This window comes from Camelina sativa, chromosome 9 (genome assembly GCF_030686135.1).
Source record: "Camelina sativa cultivar CO46 ecotype springtype chromosome 9, ASM3068613v1".
Lineage (NCBI taxonomy): Eukaryota > Viridiplantae > Streptophyta > Magnoliopsida > Brassicales > Brassicaceae > Camelina > Camelina sativa.
In genome coordinates, this window is record NC_141888.1 from 39,369,911 (window position 1) to 39,390,929 (window position 21,019).

A 21,019-nucleotide genomic window follows, 5' to 3' on the forward strand; every position below is an offset into this window, starting at 1 on the left:
ATAATTATTATTTTATAGTGTAAATTAATAATTATTATTTTATAGATATATTTTTAATAGTTTGAATTTTAAAAATTATGAATTGAGACAATTTTAGCAGAATAAAATTATACTTTCCGATTTTGTAAATTTTATGGTATTGGAATTGAATTTGTAATATATAGAAAACATTATTAACAATAAATTACAAATACAATAGACAAACTCACTTATACACATGATATACATAAATTCATATTTAATAATATCAATTGTTATAATTTAATAGTCAATTAAATTATCAAAATATAAATGATGAATATCTAGAAATTGAAAACTTTTTAAAAAATTAGCTATTTTTATGACAATACAACATAAAAATACAACATAACAATTGTTTTATAGATATGAGCTTTAGGAGAAACATACATTATATATATATATATATATATATATATATATATATATATATATATTACATGATTATTAATTTATGATATTATTGGGACTATATTTTACATGGAGATTTCAAAAAAATTATTATCTTATTATCTTATCGAATTTTGTTATTTTTTACACTGGCCCGACTTGGAACTAGCAAAATTTATTAATTTATAGTATTTATTAATTTATAGAGTATTAATTTATAGAGGTTTTACTGTACTACTAAAGTTTAGTTCTTAGAACCGATTTTGGTTAAACAGTCCGGTTCGGTTCTGGAAGAATTTTCTACATTGAATATTGATTTTTTTGCTTTGTGTGTTTTTAAACTGTTTTGGCATAAACGACACTTGCTCCTGCATCTATAGTCTATACTATGAAGATTAAGCTATGAAATACGAATCATACAAGTTATGTAACATCAACGTTGATTGTGCTGGAAATCTATATATAGGTAATCAAAACCAGACATTAATTGGGGTTGTGAGAACCAGCACGTTGTTGGAAACCAGGAGCTTAAAACGACACGATGTGTTAACAAAAATAGTCCCACATCGCTTGGATACAAAATTATGACTGTGACCAGTGGAGTATAAATCAAGAGGTAGATGGTTCTTTCAAATTACTTACCTGGACGGGGTCGACTCGTGATCATGAAGACGAGTGGCCTAGGCTAGTGACCACATTGCACATAACGTTGGGGTGCTTAGCCTAAGGTCTTCCCAAGAGGAAGAGCCTGCGTCATTATTTGTGGCAGAGGGGGTTTGCGTTCGCGCAGCCCCTACCATTCATATTATTCTCAAAATTTCTTATATTTTCAGCTACAAAAGTTGTAAACCTATTTTAGAACTCAACTAACCAAAATTTTTTAAATGGTTGTATATGCCTTTACTTGTTTTTATACATTCCTAATTGATCATTTTTGTATTTAGCCTCTCTGAGAACAAAACTTAAGTACTGGAGTTGTATCTTCTACATAACTGAACTCCAAAGTAAAAGATTGTCCTAACTTGACGCCATTAGCCTCACAAAATCCTTCCCAACCACAACCCAAGGAGACAGTTCCATCTCTTGACAACAGATATCCTGACCATTCCATTCCGCTTTCACTCAAAAGACTTATCTTCCCAAGTCTGTTTATACCATTAGCCTTCATGAATTGACTTGGAAGTTGCTGCAAAAGATTTGAACAAACACATTATCAATTATAACTCAAGAAAGAAACTAACTTAAATCTGAAACAAGAATAGTTTAACGAAGTTACCAGTTTACAGGCTTTGACATCTTCATGTGTGAGTGTTAATGTCACCACTCGGTTATCTATTGTTGGGGATGAATCTGAGGAAATGGACTCTTCCTCGTTAGCTTTTGAACTGCTAGGCTTTGTACTCAACAGACTAAGCATAGGGGTTTTGTCATCCCATATTAACTCCATCTTAAAGGGTTCACCTATCTTTATGTCATTTGCTTCAGCAAATTCTTTCCAACCTTTTCCCAAAGTCATTGTTCCTTTGTTGTCTCGTTGAACGTTAGTCAGCCACTTTGTACCATCTGTACCCACCAGATATATCGTTCCAGGCTTGTCAATATCATTCTCCCTCGCAAATTGCGCTGAAAGAACCTGGACAATGATTTGGAAGGAGAAAAACATTAATACCCTCTTGTTATGTGATAAAACAAGTAAGAGTTATACGCAAAGATAAACTTACCAGTCTACACTTTTTGATACCAGAAGATGTAATTGTTAATGTCACAAATTGTTTTTGGCTCGATGGAGAACAATCTTCTTGCTCGCTGTCACTAGTAGATTCTGCATCACACAAACTAAGCACCGGAGTTGTGTCTTCCCATATCAACTTGAGTGTGAAGCTTGACTTTAAGTTGTTCTCTTTAACAAAATCTTTCCAACCCTTTCTCATTTTCGTTGTTCCTTTGTTGTCTAGTATTAGTTTAATCAGCCACTTTTTACCATCTTTACCCAATAGATACATCTCCCCAGGCTTGATGCCATTTTCCCTCACGAATGGCTTTGGAAGACACTGTAGATATTTGAACGAATAATACATGAGTCAAAACAAATAAGGGCAGAATCAAGAGTTGTATTTCATAAACAGTACCATAAACTAACCAGTTTTTCAAGTCTGATATAATCCGGTGGAAGTGTAAATGTTATGAATCGCTTATGACGCGACGAGTATGATGAATATGATGAAAATTTTCGTTCTGGAGCATCCTTCTTTTTTTCTGTCAATGACTCCGGTGGGCTGCACTCGTCCTTACTACCTTCCCCTGATATGTTCTCTTCCTCACAACTAAGTTTTGTAGCAACAGATTCTCTCTTGCTAGCTTCTGAACAGTCCTTTTGCCTTCTATCACTAGTGGACTCTGTAGGGGATAAACTGAGCACAGGTGTTTCCTCGTTTCTCACTAGTTGAAACATAAAGAAACCTCCTGCTTTTTGACCGTTTTCATCGCAGAAATTTCTCCAACTGCGGGTTATATAAAAAGTATTAGATGATTCGTTGAACCTCAGATCCAATATCCATAATCTGTCCCCTCCGTCTGTTAAAACAATCTCGCGGCATTTTCTTGTAAGACCATTTGCGCTTGTGAAATGTAGTGGAAGATACTGCAAGAACAAGATCAACACAAGACTCGGATTAGTCTACTATAGGAGCCCGCTTTGTATTTTCACAGTCATTTTCAGAATTTTCCTCATGACTCTTTCTTTAGTTTCTTGGCTAACCAACATACAAATAATACATAGCAAACGTGACCAAACAGTTTCTTTAGTTTCATGATTCTATATGCATGTAAGTAGGAGTAGTATGCAACTAGAGCAAATCAACCCAGTTTCAATGAAACCAAACAGAATTCAGTTTTTTACTACAGCAAGGTTACTCCCACACCAAAGTAAAAAAAGATAAACAAAAGTCCAACTTAAAGCTAAAATACATATAGTGTGTATTGTCAAACTGAACCAAAACAAAAAATGAAGTTCACTTTTGATTTTGCTTCCAAACAAAACTAGACTACACACCTAAATGCCCAACACTAGAAACAGCCCTTCATTTAGTGAGTAACTAAGCCATTAGTATGATATTATGGCCAATGCAAGAGTAAATTAAATTACCAGTGTATCTGAGAGTAGATTCGAAGCCGTGACAAGAGCCACAAAACATGAGTTGTCTGATGACAAAGATGAAGAAACTGCATCTGCTTCGGATTCTTGAATGTTCTTCGCTTTCTTCTTTCTGGGAATCACTGTATCAGAGAAACATCCCACATATTAAACCCCTGGATACATGTACAGTCAATAACACAATAGAATACAAAAGAACTAATTATTTACCTACGCTATCCTCATCATCAAGAACATCTCCATGGTTTGATGAAAAGTCTACTTGTGTTCTTGGATGCAAACGCTTTTTCAACAAATCTTTACCTAATTTAGCAAACAGTTCTTCTCTTACTAACACATCTTTGAAACACTAATCTCCAAACACAGAATCAGAATTCAGAACAAGACTTATTTTACCCTTATAGTCTTGAATCTCCGAGTAATTAGGTCCTAAATCCGAAACATGGAACACCAAATCACCTACATATCTAACAACAACAACATCACCGATCTGAAACTCATGAGCCAACGCAAACTCTTCCCAGCCACTAGTAAGTCTCCGACCAGACATCTTCACTTTCCAGGTTCTGTCCGAAACATCCGATTTAAGCTCCACGACGCTTCTTCTTCCTTCAATATAATTTGAGAAGAATTCTTCAGGAACCGTCTGCAACAACACAAAGAAATTGAACCAAAACAGAACAAAGAAATCTCTGGACTAGCTTGGTCCACAGAGAAAGAGATAGTTTACATACGAGTTGTGTGTGAAAGCCAGAAGCAAGTGTGTGGAAGAACTGCGGGTGAACTCTTGATTTCGCCATTGTTGAATTGAAGAAGCAACTTCAAGAGCAGAGAAACAAAAAAAAAACCCTAGAAGTTTTCTTAAGTAACAAACCTTTCCTTTAAAAAAAAAAAAAAAACAAACCTTTCCTTTTTCTAACGGAGTTTCGACAGTGGCACAAATTTGTAAATAAAGTGAAAAGGCATAGGCATGTTTGTCTTTTTAGAATCATTTTAAAATTGATACTAAATAACACAGAGACACCACTGCTAATGGTTACTCCTGAAGAATCTCCGATTACTGATTAATTCTCTCCGTCTCTCGCTCCGTTAGCGTTTCCGATTTGATGGTCAAAGCTTCACTTCACCATCTGTCACCAGATAGATTCGGCCTAAGTTCTATGGGATGGATTTGGGCCTACAAAATCTCTAACAACATAGCAACGCAATAGAAATCTGTGTAGTGTCTAGTGTGTAATGCATAACATCATAAGGACAAAATGTTTAAAAAAAAAAAAAAGGAAAAAAAAATCAACCATTCAAATCAGAGAAAGAAAAAAACTTGAATTTTCAAATTGTCATTTAAATCTCAAAGTTTTCGTTGATTTCTCTGTAAAATAGCTAAGTTTCAATAAAATTAGCTAATTATTTGACAAAGTTAAAGTTTTTTCTTGCATTTTTCACTGTTGAAGATTTGTTTTGACATTTTTCCCAATAAATAAGCAATGGAGAGCTTGATGTTAAAAAAAAAAAAGAACAATGGAGTTTGTACTTTTGGCACTATAGTGTCTTCAAATCAATTGCTACAAACAGATGAAGTAGCAACTATAGAGCAAAAGACTGGAGACATTTTCATAACAAAACTCAAATTTGGTCTCTAGGTCTAGGGTGTCAACACAAAGTACATAAACTGGTACTTAAATCCTAAAATTTAATAATAATCTAGAGCTGGCCAATCATCCGGATACAATTTCGACATAAGAACAATACGGATGATGTCTTAGTAAGTAATATATATAGCCTAAGAATTTAAGGAACTAATGGACAAATCTAAACGTTTCTCACAATCCTATTCTTTTTACCTAAAGCCAGCAACAAACCTACATGTTATCTTTTTCCTAATTAATTTTTCTTTTGTGTTTAGTCTACGGAGAAGAGAACTTAAGTACCGGAGTTGTATCTTGTTTATTGATGAACTCCAAAGTAAAAGGCTCTCCTAACTGCACGCCATTAGCCTCACAAAAGCCTTTCCAACCACAGCCTAAAGCGACAGTTCCATCTCTTGTCAACAGATAGCCTGACCATTCCATTCCGTTTTCACTCAAAAGAGTTATCTTCCCAAGTCTGTTGATACCATTAGCCTTCATGAATTGACTTGGAAGAATCTGCAGAAGATTTGAACAAACACATCTCTCATTACCAATTATAGTTCAAGATAGAAACCAACTCAAATCTGAAACAAGAATAGTTTGATGAAGTTACCAGTTTACTGGCCTTAACATCTTCAGGTGTGAGTGCTAATGTCACGAGTCTGTTTTCGATTGTTGGGGATGAATCTCTGTTTTTAGGTTCTGAGAAAATCGACTCTTCCTTGTTAGATTTTGAACTGCTAAACTCTTTGCGTAACAGACTGAGCATGGGAGTTGTGTCTTCCCATATTAATTCCATCGTAAAGGAGTCGCCTTGCTTGAGGTCATTTGCTTTAGCAAACTCTTTCCAGCCTTCTCCCAAACTCATTTTACCTATGCTGTCTCGGTGAAGCTTTGTCAGCCACTTTGTACCATCTGTATCCAACAGATATATCGTTCCAGGCTTGTTAATATTATTATCCCTCGCAAATTGCGCTGAAAGAACCTGGACAATGATTTGAAAGGAGAATAAAACAAGTAAGAATTAAAGCAAGAAAAAGTTATCTGCGAAACAAGAATTGTTTGATAAACTTACCAGTCTACAGTTTTTGACACCAGAAGGTGTGATTGTTAATGTCACATATTGTGTTTGCCTCGATTGATTCCTCTCTCTATCCACTGACCTCCTCTCCTCTTTGTTGTTTTTCTCTTTGCTGTTGTCATGTTTGATGTTCTTGTCTTTGCTGATTTTTTTGCAGGTGCTAGGTTCGATGGGAAGAGACTTTTTCTGGTTTGTTGCTTCTCTGCCAATGCTACATTCTGTTGGACACAAGCTGAACACAGGAGTTTGCTCTTCCCAAGCAACTTGAGCGTGAAGGTGTCACCTGTCTTTAAGCCATTACCTTTAACAAAATCTTTCCAGCCTTTTCCAAAAGCCATCCTTCCACATGTTTTGTCTAATAACAAATTCGTCTGGTGCTTTATACCGTCTTTTCCCAACAAAGTAACGATCCCAGGCTTGATATCATTCACCCTCGTGAATGTCATTGAGAGACGCTGTTGATGATCTCAGTTAAGCAAAACAGTTTGTCAAAACCAATTCAAGGACAATAAACTAACAACCACTGAAACAAGAATCGTTTGATAAACTTACCAATATACTATTTTCGACACTGTAAGGTGTAATTGTTAATGTCACAAATTGCTTTCGGCTTGATGGAGTTGAATCTCTCCATTTCAGATGACTCTTCTTCTTCTCAATAGCTTTTAAAAACTCTTCTAGCTCTCTGTCATTGTTAGATTCTGCACAGCACAAACTAAGCACAGGAATTGTTTCTTCCCATATCAACTTGAGTGTGAAGCCCGACTCTAAGCTGTTTGCTTTTACAAAATCTTTCCAACCCTTTCCCAAAGCCATTGTTCCTCTACAGTCCAGTAGAAGATTTGTCAACCATCTTCTACCATCTTTATCCAAAAGAAATATCTCCCCAGGCTTGATGCCATTCTCCCTCACGAAGGGTGCTACAACACTCTGTATATATTTGACAGAGCTGAATAAACATGAGTCAAAACTAATAAAGGGCAGAATCAAGAGTTGTTTTTGATTTACTTACCAGTTTTCCAATTTTGTCATAATACGGTGGAAGTGTAAATTTTATGAATCGCTTATGACATGGCGAATATGATGAATATGGTGAATCTCTTGGTTTCAGAATAGACTTCCTTTTTTCTATATCCATCAATGACTCCGGTGAGCTGCACTCGTCTTTACTGCCCTCCCTTGCTATGTTCTCTTCCACACTACTAAGTTTTGTGGCAACCGATTCTCTCTTGCTAGCTTCCGAACAGTCTCTTTGCCTTCTATCGCTAATGGATTCTGTAGGATATAAACTGAGCACAGGCGTTTCCCCGTTTCCCACTAGTTGAAACATAAAGAATCCTCCAGCTTTTTGACCATTTTCATCACAGAAACTTCTCCAACCTCGGCTTATGTAGAAAGTATCAGATGATTCGTCGAACCCCAGATCCAATGCCCATGATCTTTCCTTCCCATCTGTTAGAACAATCTCACGGCATTTTCTCGTAAGACAATTTGAGCTTGTGAAATGTAGTGGAAGATACTGCAAGCACCAAAATAACACAAGACTTGGATTAATTTACTTAGGGGCTGCTTTGTATATCACAGGCATTTTCAGAATTTCCTCATGACTCTTTGTTTAAGGTTCATGATAAACCAACTTAACAATCATGTAGCAAACGTGAACAAACATTTTCTTTAGTTACATGATTCTCTACGGCATGAAAATAGTAGTAGTAGTAGTAGGCAGTTAGAGCAACTCGAACCAATCGAAATAAAACCAAATCAGCCAACAGAACCAAAACAAAATTCCGGCAATGTTTCTCCCACAAGAAAGTAGACAAAGATGAACTAAATCCAAATCCAACTTGAAGCTTAAAATACATACAGTTACCTAAGATGTTTTACCAAACTTAGAAAGGACAAAATTGAAGTTAACTTATGATTTTGCATCTACAGTTTTTCTCCCAAACCAAAGTAGACTACACTTAAATGGTGGTTGATTTGAAACCACAATATGCAAAAACAATTAGTATGATGTTGAGGTCAATGCAGGAGTAAAGTAAATACCAGTTTATCTGTCCTTAGATTCAAAGCCGTGACAAGTAACACAAAACACGAGTTGTCGTCAGCTGATGAAGAAGAAGAAGAAACTGCTTCCGCTCCTTCACTGTTTTTCCTCGCTCTCTTCTCTCTAGGAAGCTCTTTATCAAAAACATCACACATGTTAAACCCTCAAAATACTGTTTCAGTCGTACTGGACTCATACAATCTAACATCATCCAAAACAGAAGTGAAGTTACCTTCATCATCATCACCGTCTTCATTGTTTGATGAAAACTCTACTTGATGCAAACGCTTTTTACCTGATTTAGCAAATTAACAGTTTATTTTCTTTACTAACAAACACAAACCTCCAAAAACACAGAACAAAGACTAAGTTTACCCTCGTCATTGTCTTGAATCTCCGAGTGATTAGGTCCTAAATCAGAAACATGAAACACACTATCCCCAACATATCTAACAAGGACAACATCTCCAATTCGAAAATAATTAGCCACCGTAAACTCCTCCCAACCGTCAGTAAATCTCCGACCTGACATCTTCACTTGCCAGGTTCTATCCGAAACGTCCGATTTCACCTCCGCGACGCTTCCTCCTTCAACATACTTTAAGAAGAAGTCTTCAGGAATCGTCTACAAGAACACAAAATCAAACAATGATTTTAAACAGAAGAAATGAAAATCGTAGAGAAAGAGAGAAGAAGAAGAAGAAGAAGAAGAAGAAGAAGGAAGAGATAGTTTACGAAGTGAGTGTGAAAGCCAGGAACAAGTGTATGGAAGAATTGCGGATGATGAACCCTTGATGTCGTCGCCATTGTTGAAGAAGCTCACTTCAAGGGAAGAAGGAAACAAACCCTAGAACATTTTTTTTTCGAAGTAACAACTTTTTTTTTATTTTGGGGGCAAAAATTTATTTTGGTCTGTTTATGAATTTGTGTGGGAGAATCGGAATCTCCATTGATTTCTCACTCTCTCGCTCTGTCTGGCTTCGCTTTTTGTTTTCCCGGCGAAATCAAAGAAGCTTCTCGATCTCTCGACAGATCAATTGGGCCAGAGTATATTATAAATGGGCCTATTAAATTCTTTACCGGTCCAATTTATTATCTGTTGAGAATTGTGGGATTCTCGAGAGCGTGGTTCCGCGGCTATATCATAGAATCGTAATATTGTATAACTCGGAGATATAATGGTTGCCCTAACTTTTATTATTTTCTTGCCCAATTCCTCTGCTTTTATGTTTCACATTCCAACAATACATAACGCTATGTAAATTGATGTGCAGTTTAACGAATAAAAATAAGTATATAAGTAAAAGTGTATTAACAAATGTCATAGAGTTGTATATGTAGAGAGTGTAACTATTAAATATTTCATTTTTTGTTTCTTTTTTGGGGCAAAGCTTGTGATTCATTCAATTACTCAAAAACTTAATACAAGGCTATCAATGTTTTTGATACAACAAGGTTAAAAACAGTAAAAGTAGAAGTACAATAATCCGACTATAGTTCCATGATAGCTCGGATACAGGTGTTGTAGAAAACAGTACCACATGCGATGAAAAATGGTAAATGATCAATGACACAACCATAGACAATCTGGAGAGTGGAAATTTCTAAGGAGGATATTAAAGAACCAACTCAAAATATAAGAGGATTATTTTTTCCTTTTTCTTTTTGTCGTAGATGCTGAACGGTAACATTTTTACGGATGATTATAGCTAAGATGTTTGGAATGACGGTTTTTGGAGTGGCTTGGGAGTTGGGAGATAGTACTATCTTAGGATTTCAAAACCCTGAATTGTTTTACCAGCCTCAAGACTACTACTTACAAGACTTGAGTATGCATGGATGAAACATGCATGCATCGGATGGTGGAAGCTTTTGAGAAATGCAACATCATGGGCATATCACATCAGTAGGGTCTATTGTGTACTTAGTTATGTTAAATTTTGAGCTTATCTTGGATTTCCAACTAAAAACCAATTGGCAATTAGTAGATTGACCCTAAACATTTATACATTATTGATAGTCTCTTCAAACTTCAGATGTGGAATTTGGATTGTATCCCAACAATCTCCCTTATTAACACGCCTCCTCGAGATAATAACTCCATCTCGAACCGATCCCACTTGAACCGATAATAAACCTCTTTTTCGGTCCCCATTACTTGAGTTAACAAGAGGCATTTTGTATCCACTTTTCTAAGTTCACCAGAATTTGAACTTGGGCTCTGATACCATGTTAAATTTTTGGGCTTATCTTGAACTTCCAACTAAAAACCAATTGGCAATTAGTAGATTGACCATAAAACTTTATACATTAATGATAGTCCCTTCAAACTTCAGATGTGGGATTTAGATTGTATCCCAACAAATTATATGATATTTTTTAGGAATCTGTTTAGGACAAAGAGAGAAAAAAAAGTTTGGAAATTTTGAGGAAAATATTAAAGAGCCAACGTTGTATGTAGTAGGCTTCATTTGATTTTTGGTTCGATATGGTTCAAATCCGAGTAGTTCGGTTGGTTATTCAAAGATTCATTCGGATATATTAAAATTTTGTTTTTTTTTTCAATTATATATGTTCGGTTTGGTATTTCTATTTTGGTCATTTTGTCCTGGAGCAACAATATATATAAAGCTAGCAAAAAAAAAAAAAAATTCTGATCGCTAGATAATTTCCAGAATATTAAGCAGAGTTTGTAAAAATACAAAATTGTTCGTAAATAATTTTGGCATTCAATTTCTAATAAATCAAGTAGACACTATAGTTACATATTTAAATATATATATATATATACAAGATAATTTTGACAACAACTCCAAACAGTAATATAAAATCCTAATAGAAGAAGGACGACAAGGATCTCCCTATATTACATATTAAGCTGAGTTTTTAAAGATATAAAATTGTTCGTAATAATATGGCTCTTAAATCCTAATCAATCAAGTAAACACTATATTTACATCTTAAAAAAAAAAATAAACTAGATAACTTTGAAAACAACTCCAAATACTAATATAAATCCTATCTCCGTATTATATATATACATAACTTAATTATTTCTTTCTATTACAAAAAGAAAGAAAGAAAGCTATGCTGATCGAAGAAGAAGAGGTGTCTAAAGATGTAGAGGCTGCAGAAACATTACTGATTATGAAAAGCTCAAAGCCAACGAGGGAAGAGTATCGGAGACTTAGGTTACGTATGCTTAATCATGCGGAGTGGAGAAGGTCTTTTCGAAGAAACGAAAGCTCGAGCTCGACGACGATTGCTACTGGTTCTTCTACCGTCGACATGGAGTCTATGCATAAAGAAGAAGACCTTAATGACACTAGAAACTTACATAATCTCCCTCCTAGGTTTCCTCTCAAGGAACGGAAATCTAAGAAGGCAAAAGGCAGTACAGAACCTTTTAAGTTTCCCAGGTAAGAAACCCGACGCCAGAGTGGCTGATCAGGTTGATGAGAGAAAAGAACGATGGAGACGAGGAAGACAATTCAAAGAAGATTATAGATAAAGCATTGACCAAAACGGATGTGGTTGCAAACAACAATCGTCTCTCGATACCTATCAGCCAAATTGTGGAGTTGGATTTCTTGAACCACGCGGAAGAACTTATCATTGAAAATGATGCCAATAGGCTTCCTAAAGTAGGAGTAAACGCGATACTCTTGGCTACTTATCGAACTGAAGTTAAGGAATATATCATGAGACTGAAATTATGGATGATGGGGGACTGTCCTGTATACAATTTGGTTACAAATTGGAATCAAGTGGTTAAAGATTTCAGTCTAGAGAGTAAAGATCAGATCAGCCTCTGGTCTTTCCGCTCCGAAGACCAACTCTATTTCGTTATCGTTCCTTTCTCCGCCGAGTGATTCTGGGACGATAAGGCTTCTTAAGGTTACTAAACACATAATGATGACTTGCCTGACAAGGAAGCTTGGGTTATTTCTTCTCTAAGGGAGTTTTTAGGTTTTTTTTTTTATTTTCATTTATTTATTGTTAATGGAATTTTTAAGGTTTCTAATGTGGTTTATTTTTTGGATTTGTTGGTTGATTATTAGTTTTTTTAGTAGGTTTTGATTATTAGTTTTAATTTATAATGTGGATGTTTAACGTTTCGCAATTCTACTACTAAGATACAGTAGTGTTTTTAGTAAACGAGAAAATTGATTTTATTGCAACTGATTTAATAAGAAAGAAAACACGCTCTAACTAACATTAGCATTATGACTTTTCATAATAAAACCAACACAAAAACTCCATATATACACTGATTTTTTTTATATACATATCTATAAATCAAATCCTCAAATCAATAATCTAAAAGCTTACCAATCCGGACAAATAAATCTAGACGTTTCTCTATTCTTGTGACATAAGGCAACAATAAGTATATGCCATACTGGCTTTATAGATTCAAAATTCACACATAACAGAATATAATACATAAAACCCATTGCCTGCATAAAATCCACTCTGTTGACCTTATTTCAGTTTAAAGTTAGGTGTCATTAGAAACACTAACTCTATATATAAAAACCAAAATACCAAGTTTTTCTCGTATGTTATTAGGCATATATATATTTTTAACTTAACAAACAAAAAGGGTTTTTAGTTTTAAAGCAAGGCTTGTCAACTTTACATGCTTTTAGTTTTAACATTTTAATATCTTTACTCTACGGAGTTGGAACTGAACTTAAACACAGGAGTTGTGTCTTGTTCACAAATACATTCCAAAGTGAATGAATCTCCTATCTTAACGTCATTAACCTCACAAAAGCCCTTCCAACCAGATCCCAGAGCCACAAATCCATCTTTTGAGAGTAGATATGCAAAGCACTTCATTCTGTGTTGACCCAAGATAGTTATCCCCCGAGCTTGTTGATGCCATTAGCCTTCATGAACTGACTTGGAATAATCTTCAAAATATATATTTGAATAAACACAATTCGTTACTAATTGGAGTCAAGACATAAACTAACACATCTTCGAAACAAGACTTATCTGATGAACTTACTAGCTTACAGTCTCTGACATCTTCTGGTGCGAGTGTTAATCTCACGAATCGATTATTGATTGTTGAAGACGAGTCTCTCCTCTCCTCTCTGTTGCTAGTGGCTTTGTTTCTACTGGTAGGTTCAGCAGCAATCGACCCTTTCTCGCTATCCTTGCAAAGCTCTCCTTGCTGGCTTCTACCACTTGTGGCCTCTGTACTGAACAAACTGAGCATAGGAGTTCCGTTCTCCAAAATTGCCTCCAACGTGAATGATTCGCCGCTCTTTAAGCCGTTTGCTATAGCAAAATCTTTCCAGCCTTTTCCGATACACATCATTCCTGTTTTTCCCCGTCCAATATTGGCCTCCCACTTTGTACCATCTTTGCCAATCAAATTTATCTTCCCAGGTTTGTCCAAGCCATTCTCTCTTGTGAATGAAAATGGAAGATACTGAAACATAATTGAACGGATAACACAGTTAATAAAAGTGCAAGAGATAAAACTTAACATACCTTCTAAAATAAGAGTTGATTGATGAACTCACCCGTCTACCTGTTATGAGGTTGTCATGTCTAAGTGTTAAAGTCACGAATCGGTTCATGCTTGCTGGTAATGAGTCTCTCCTCCCTTCTATTTTGTCTTTTGCTTTCCTGGTCTCTTTTCCACTGCTATGTCCTGCTAAAATGGACTCTTTCTCGCTATCTTTGGAATTGCTGGTTTCTATCACTTGTGGACTGTGTATTGCACAAACTTAGCATAAGAGTTCCGTTCTCCAAAATTGCCTTCAATGTGAAAGACTCGCCACACTTTATGCTGTTTGCTCTAGTGAAATGTCTCCAGCCCTTTCCGAGACACATTGTTCCTCTTTTTCCCCTTAAAAGATTTGCCTCCCACTTTGCACCATCTTCGCCAACCAGAGTTATAATACCAGGTTTGTCCAAGCCATTTGCTATTGCGAATGACAATGGAAGATACTTAAACATAATGGAACGGATAACACAGTTAATAAGAGTGCAAGAGATAAAACTTAACATACGTTCTGAAACAAGAGTTGGTTGATGAACTCACCTGTCTACCTTTAATGAGGTTGGCATGTGTTTGAGTTAAAGTCACGAAACGGTTCATACTAGCTGGTAATGAGTCTCTCCTCCTTTCTCTTTTGTCTTTTGCTTTCCTCATTTTATTTCCACTACTAGGTTTTGTAGAAATCGACTCTTTCTCGAAAGCTTTGGAACACTCTCGTTGCTGACTTCTATCACTTGTGGACTGTGTACTGCACAAACTGAGCATAGGAGTTCCCTTCTCCGAAATTGCCTCCAATGTGAAAGATTTGCCGCTCGTTAAGCCGTTTGCGTTAACGAAATCTCTCCAGCCCTTTCCCAAAACCATACTTCCATTAGCTTCCCGTTTAAGACTTGCCCGCCACTTCATACCAGCTTTGCCCAACAGAGTTATCATCCCATGTTTGTCCAAGACATTTTTTCTTACGAATGACGATGGAAGATACTAAAACAAAATTGAACGGATAACACAGTTAAAAAGAGTGTAAGAGATAGAACTTAACTTACCCTCTGAAACAAGACTTGATCAATGAACTCACCTGTCTACCTTTTTTGAGGCTGTTATGTGTAAGTGTTAATGCCACAAACCGGTTTTGGCTTGATAAAGTTGAAACTCTAAATCTCATACGCTTCTGCTTTCTCTCCAGCTGCACACAGTTTTCTTTGTTGTTCTTGTCTCCTTGTGTTCCATCGTTGACAGATTCAGTAGAACAGAAACTGAGAACTGGAGTTTCCCTGTTTCCAACTAGTTTGAAAACAAAGACGCCTCCTGCTTTTTTACCGTTTTCATTACAGAAACTTCTCCAACCTCGGGTTATGTAGAAAGTTTCAGATGATTTGTTGAACCTCAGATCCAATGGCCATGATCTTTCCCTTTCATCTGTTACAACAATCTCACTACAACTTCTTTGAAGACCAACTGAGCTTGTTAAATCTTGTGGAAGAGACTGCAACAAAAAACTTTGCTTTAGTTTCATCTACTAACCATCTTAACTATAGTATACCAAATGTGAGACAACACTTTCTTCAGTACTATCATGATTCCAATAGCATATAGGACAAATCAAATCAGACCAGACCAAAAAGAATCGAATGAAATTTGGTATTTACTTCAGTATACACACCAAAGAGAACCAAACTAAAGTTCAAAATAAATTTGGGAAACTCCATTGAAGTTAAGTTTGAACCAAAGTGCCCAACTTTAGTAACAGCAGTTTCATTGATTAAACCACAGTATGCAAAAACAACATAAAGTATAAGCACCAGAGTATCTTTATGTAGATTCCAAGCTGTGACAAGGGCAACAAAACAAGAGTGGTCTGATGAAGAAGAATCAACTTCTGTGTCTAAATTGTTCTTCATTTTCTTCTTTCTCACATGTTCTGCATCAGTAGAAAAACCAAACTTGTTAAACCTTTTAATGCTTTTCTTTCAAACTGTTCTAAAAAAAACAAACTTTTATCTCAAACTGTTCTTATAACAACCTCATCACACTAAGTAATCTGTACAGATCCACACAAGACAAAGATAGAAAAGAACATGCGTTACCAGTGTTGTCCTGATAATCATCACCTTCATCTGTTCTCATACGCCGAAGCTTCTTCCTCGAAATGTTACCTGCGTCAAACATCTAGGACTAAGACAAAGATACACACAAGACAAAATCTTTCTCAAACGGCGCTAAAGTTCACCCATTTCTGAAAAACCTGAATCAGACAAAACGCTTAAAATTGCTTTCCTAAGCACAGTTTCCTTTCACATAAAAACTTCAACTTTGCAGTTTATATCGTTAAAACGAAACAGAATCAAACTCACCGGTCTTGTCCTGATCATTGTTGCTGCTTGGAGCCGGTAAATCTTGATTCTCATAGTAACAAAGTCCGAAATCTGACAAATTTAACACCATCTCTCTCAAACCCCAGTTTACACTGTGCCTCTTCTAGTCTCCGCTTCTTTCTTCTCGAAGCTTCGAAGACCCAGAAAACAGAAACCCTAGAAATTGCTGTCTCAGGTGAAAAAGACTCTTCCTTTTTTTTTTTTTTTTTTTTTCAGGGCAGAGGAATAAGAAAAAACACAACTTTGGTCATCTTCTCCTCAAAAGATCGAGTTTTAGTATTAGCCATATACAATTTTATTAAGAAAAATTCGAAAACTCGGCGCGTATATGAACAGTTGAATTTGATCGAACAATAATTGATTATTAAACGTTATACAATTTACAAGGGGGGGGGGGGGGGGGGGGGGGGCAAAAGGGGTAACTACACCCCTTTTGTTGGTGCGTCAAAAGAAAAAAGAAAAAATAAAAATTCAATTTTTTTTGTTGATGACTGTTCTGTTCATCGTCTCAAAAATTAGAGATGGCGAATTCACTCATCCTTGGCTCACCAATCAACCCAGAAAGAGATATGATGATCCAAGTCTCTGATCATCAAGAAAACATCATCGGTAAGTATCCAATTTTTGTTTTTTTTTTTTTTTTTTTTAATTCTACGAAAATGTCTTAATTGAACTCTGAGAACCAGTTTGATAATTCGATTGAACTCTGTAAAAGTAAGGAACAACTGCAAATTTAGGGACTTTAAGTATTATCATATACGAATGTGGCCAAAGATTACTTGCTTTGGTCTGATTTTATTCAAGAATTGAAAATTAAAGGTTTTAACATTTTGGGTGCTTCTGATTCAGAGTTTCAAAGAAAGAAGAAAGTGAAGCAGAGCAATACTGAAACAGAACCAGATTACTCTTGTTTTAATGCCCATGTCACAGCTTCAAGTCAGCAATCTGGTAGACTGGTGCGTTTGTATTATCCAATTCTATTGTTTGGTTTATTCTAGCTCTCTTAGACTTGTTTCATATAGAATCATGAAGCTAACCCAAGTGTTCATCCATGTTGGCTCTTTTTATCATTGAGTTGTTTTAGCTTGGTGTCATTGATTATGACACTTTTGAAACTGGTGTTTGCAGTATCTTCCACAAGATTTCACTAGCTCAAATGGTCTTATAAGGAAATGCAGCAAGAGTCCACCACAGATAGTTTCGTCAAGTGATAAACATTTTATTACATTTAGACTTGCACCAGTTGATGGCAGACATTGTAGACTGGTAAGTAAGATCATCATACCACTTGTTACCTGTTAAGTTTCCTACATTATTCCTTTATTGCTTTTGTTGACTCTTGTTCAAAATCATCTATGTAGCGTCTTCCAATGCAATTCACGAGGGAGAATGGGATAAACAAACCTGGGAAGATATATTTGTTGGGCAAAGATGGTTCAAAGTGGCTGGCGAATCTTCTCTTGGAAAACACCAGAGGAAGAATGACTTTGGGAGATGGCTGGAAAAGTTTTGTTAAAGCAAACGGCTTAAAGACTGGTGAATCCGTTACACTCAGGTTATGTTGGGAAGACACAATTCCTGTGCTCAGTTTGTGTTCTGAAGAGTACATCACTGACACAAGAGTAGGCGGAGTAGGGTGTTCAGAAGCAAGTGAGAAAGTGCCTCTTCCCACAGAGCCTGAGACCAACAAAGATGAGAGCAGCTCGTGGAAGAGAGAGAATAATCATATGAGATGTATAGATTCAACTTCATCAAGCCAAAACCACATACTGACATTAACAATCACACCTGACAGTCTCAAACATGGTAGACTAGTAAGTTCAACAATCAACTCTTGTTCGATTTCATCCCTTCAAGAAAGGTATTGCTGAAATAACATATCCTGTTTATATATTTTATAGCGTCTTCCATTGCAATTCATGGCGGAGAATAACATGGACAAGCCCGGGGAGATAACTCTTTTAGGTAAAGATGGTGCAAAGTGGCTAGTAAGTCTTCTACTAGAAAAAAGAGGGAGAATGAGTTTGGGAAAAGGCTGGAAAGATTTTGCTAAAGCAAATGGTTTAAGGACGGATGATTCCATCACGTTGGAGTTAATATGGGAAAACGCAACTCCTATTCTCCATTTGCTTCATATAGAGTCTAGCAGTGGTAGAGGGCAAAGTGACTTTTCTAAAGAGTATCTTTCCATAGAACCTAGTAGTGGAAACAAGGCTAGAAAGTCAGATAACAACAGAGAAGAGAGCAAAAAGCATCCTCCTAGAAGTAGAGAATCATCTTCAGCAATCCAAAACCAGTTCATGGCACTAACACGTCCGTCTGGTATAATTAACCAAGGTGCTCTTCATCTTCAAACCAACGAGGTCTTCATTTATAGAAATGAAGGAGGTAATATGTTACAGATCTCAGATTTGGGACCCTATTTTTTTGGTATTCGAGATGTACCGGCTCCAAGCAGCAACAATGATCATGACAGAATCGGTAAGTTCGATGAATATATATCCTATGAACTGGAGTTAATCTGGAAATATGTTTTAATTGAACTTTGATATCAATATTTAGATATGATTTAATGTATATGGATTTTTTCTGATACAGGTAACATTTCAATGAAAATGCATCCGCATTTAAGAAAAGAAGCAGGCTTTTCATCATATGATGGTGATGATCACGACAATTTTGGTATAGTCAGTTCTCTTCTATTTGATTTTAGTACCATCATTACTTGCTTTGGTGAAATTGTTTCACATGTGGTTTTAACATGTGGGGTGTTTCTGATACAGAGGGTCCAAGTAAGAAGAGAGTGAGGAAGAACAATCCAGAAACAGAGGAAAATTACTCATCAGACCACTCTCGTTTTGGAGCCCATGTCACAACAACTTCGAATCTACACACAAATGAACTGGTGTGTTACAAAATCTCAGTTTATTTTACTTCTGCATTAACTGAAATCTCATGCAAAAGTTTTTGCATATTCATTAGCTGTTTTGGTGTTCGTACAGTTGAGTCAAGTTCTGTTGAAGTAAAAAAAAATCAAACCAACGAAACTTGAATCTGGTTTTTGTTGATTGTAACATCTTGTTTAACTATATGAGCTTCGTCTGTTTACTTCAGTTTGGTTGTTAACTGAAGCAAAACCTTTTTATTTATTTTGTTTGATTCATATGGTTTATTACTATTTTCTTATTGATTCATGAACCTAACCAAAATGATCTTTCACGTTGGCAATATTACCATCCTATAGCGGCTAGCAGCAAAAGAGTCTCTTCCCATAGGGCCTAGCGTGGAAAAAAAGATCAGTGAAGGTGAAAACAGCAAAGACAAAAACAACATGGTGGAGAGCAGCTCATGTGGAAGAGAGGAGAATCATCTCAGATGTATAGCTTCAATTTCACCAAGACAAAACCGATTCCTTACATTAACAATAACACCCGACAGTCTCCGACATGGTAGACTGGTATGTTAACGACCAATCAACTATTGTTCTTTTTATCATCACATACCGAAAGGGTCTCATATTCTATTCTTTTTTCATATATTTTCTAGCGTCTTCCGTTGGAATTCATGACGGAGAATAACATGAATAAGCCTGGAGAGATAACTTTGTTAGGTAAAAATGGTGCAAAGTGGCTCGTAAGTCTTCTACTAGAAAGAAGAGGAAGGATGAGTTTAGGTAAAGGCTGGAAAAATTTTGCTAAAGAAAATGGCTTAAAGACGGGCGATTCCATCACGTTCGAGTCAATTGGGCAAAACGCATCTCATGTGCTCAGTTTGCTCTATATAGAGTCTAGCACTGTTAGAGGACAAAGTGATTTTCCAAAAGAGTCTCATTTCACAAACAGAGAAGAGAGAAACTCACGGGAGTTGGAGAAAAGAACGTATTGTCCTAGAATACAAAATTCTTCTTCAGATATCCAAAACCGATTCGTGACGTTAACACTTACACCTGAAGATGTTAGAGATGGTACTTTGGTAAGCTTGTCAAACAACTCTTGCTTTAGAGGTTCTGTTTTGAATTTTTCAATTGGTAATGAGGTTGTGTTTGTTCAAATATCTCGCAGCATCTTCCAAGTAAATTCATGAGAATTAATGGCATCAACAAACCTGGACAGATAACTTTGTTGGGTAGAGGAGGTATGAAGTGGTTTGCATATTTACTGCCGAGAGATGGAACTGTCGTTTTGGGAAATGGTTGGAAAGGTTTTTGTGAGGCGAATGGTGTGATGTTAGGGGAGTCTTTTATTTTGGAATTCATTCCCAAAGAAGATACAAACCATGTATTTAACTTCTACTCCATCTAAGGAGTGAAGGAGAGCCAATATATAAATGTTAAGTATATATCATAGCTTATAATGGTAGTTACAGTATATTTGTCCATTTTATTTGAATTAATTATGCTTGGTTGGATGTGTAACATGTATTGACCCATGTAGTGACATTAATACTTGCACATCACAATCTCATAAAATGTAGACAAAATTTCATATAATCAACTCTTTTTCCCGGATGGTTAGTTATATGTTTTGTCCTCTAATTAATTATGTTATCCGTTCAAATGTTTAACGTTGAAGTCAATCTGGAATAACATAACTCCTAAGCTCAATTTGTCCAAGTATACAATGCATGAAGGAGAGTGTTCTAAAGATACCGAGAAGTAATATTTTCCCACAAAACCTAGCAGTGACTTCTTTTGGAATGTTTGAGAAAAATAAAATGCACATTCACAACATAGGAGACCGAAATGACTTTTTTTCTTTTTTTCTTCTTTTAATCTTCCAATGCAACAGTTCCTTGTTCGAAGATATGTA

The 21,019-nt window shown here is 36.0% G+C and overlaps 2 protein-coding genes, 1 non-coding gene and 3 pseudogenes across 5 annotated transcripts; 3 read left to right on the forward strand and 3 right to left on the reverse strand.

Annotated features, from left to right (window-relative positions):
* The first annotated feature begins 1,042 nt into the window (after window positions 1–1,042).
* Window positions 1,043–1,204, forward strand: LOC147939282 (U1 spliceosomal RNA). The gene has a single exon (XR_015567474.1). It is a non-coding gene; the product is annotated as a U1 spliceosomal RNA (small nuclear RNA).
* A 55-nt stretch (window positions 1,205–1,259) lies between these two features.
* LOC104713917 (B3 domain-containing protein REM13-like) lies at window positions 1,260–4,571 on the reverse strand. Its single transcript, XM_010431146.2, has 8 exons — window positions 4,297–4,571; window positions 3,959–4,208; window positions 3,773–3,865; window positions 3,554–3,684; window positions 2,549–3,049; window positions 2,130–2,459; window positions 1,685–2,041; window positions 1,260–1,594 (listed from the first exon to the last, which is right to left on the reverse strand). The coding sequence occupies exons 1-8, from the start codon at window positions 4,360–4,362 to the stop codon at window positions 1,349–1,351; spliced, it is 1,974 nt and encodes a 657-aa protein (XP_010429448.1). The 5' UTR covers window positions 4,363–4,571; the 3' UTR covers window positions 1,260–1,348.
* LOC104713916 (B3 domain-containing protein REM13-like) lies at window positions 4,455–9,378 on the reverse strand (annotated as a pseudogene). The gene is made up of 10 exons (XR_015565991.1): window positions 9,054–9,378; window positions 8,694–8,943; window positions 8,551–8,613; window positions 8,318–8,451; window positions 7,284–7,790; window positions 6,824–7,201; window positions 6,266–6,726; window positions 5,804–6,175; window positions 5,491–5,706; window positions 4,455–4,692 (listed from the first exon to the last, which is right to left on the reverse strand). The product of XR_015565991.1 is annotated as a B3 domain-containing protein REM13-like (transcript).
* Window positions 9,379–11,405: 2,027 nt separating this feature from the next.
* On the forward strand, window positions 11,406–12,190 carry LOC104715931 (B3 domain-containing protein At2g24670-like; annotated as a pseudogene).
* A 680-nt stretch (window positions 12,191–12,870) lies between these two features.
* On the reverse strand, window positions 12,871–16,566 carry LOC104713918 (B3 domain-containing protein REM12-like; annotated as a pseudogene). Its single transcript, XR_015565992.1, has 8 exons — window positions 16,191–16,566; window positions 15,924–15,992; window positions 15,639–15,757; window positions 14,915–15,322; window positions 14,383–14,820; window positions 13,859–14,288; window positions 13,336–13,764; window positions 12,871–13,237 (listed from the first exon to the last, which is right to left on the reverse strand). The product of XR_015565992.1 is annotated as a B3 domain-containing protein REM12-like (transcript).
* Window positions 16,472–20,728, forward strand: LOC104715933 (B3 domain-containing protein REM-like 1). Its single transcript, XM_087464775.1, has 10 exons — window positions 16,472–16,820; window positions 17,061–17,167; window positions 17,340–17,477; window positions 17,573–18,025; window positions 18,113–18,692; window positions 18,810–18,893; window positions 18,995–19,116; window positions 19,456–19,668; window positions 19,758–20,183; window positions 20,273–20,728. The coding sequence occupies exons 1-10, from the start codon at window positions 16,733–16,735 to the stop codon at window positions 20,510–20,512; spliced, it is 2,451 nt and encodes an 816-aa protein (XP_087320901.1). The 5' UTR covers window positions 16,472–16,732; the 3' UTR covers window positions 20,513–20,728.
* Window positions 20,729–21,019: the final 291 nt, after the last annotated feature.

Bases quoted from the DNA above. Each gene is read 5' to 3' on its own strand.
- LOC104713917 (XM_010431146.2), bottom strand. From the start codon at position 4,362: ATGGCGAAATCAAGAGTTCACCCGCAGTTCTTCCACACACTTGCTTCT. The intron at 3,685-3,772 runs GTAAATAATTAG...TCTCTGATACAG, and splicing joins TGATGATGAGGATAGCGTAG to TGATTCCCAGAAAGAAGAAA. The intron at 2,042-2,129 runs GTAAGTTTATCT...ATCATTGTCCAG, and splicing joins GTATCAAAAAGTGTAGACTG to GTTCTTTCAGCGCAATTTGC.
- LOC104715933 (XM_087464775.1), top strand. From the start codon at position 16,733: ATGGCGAATTCACTCATCCTTGGCTCACCAATCAACCCAGAAAGAGAT. The intron at 16,821-17,060 runs GTAAGTATCCAA...CTTCTGATTCAG, and splicing joins TCATCAAGAAAACATCATCG to AGTTTCAAAGAAAGAAGAAA. The intron at 18,026-18,112 runs GTAAGTTCAACA...TATATTTTATAG, and splicing joins GTCTCAAACATGGTAGACTA to CGTCTTCCATTGCAATTCAT.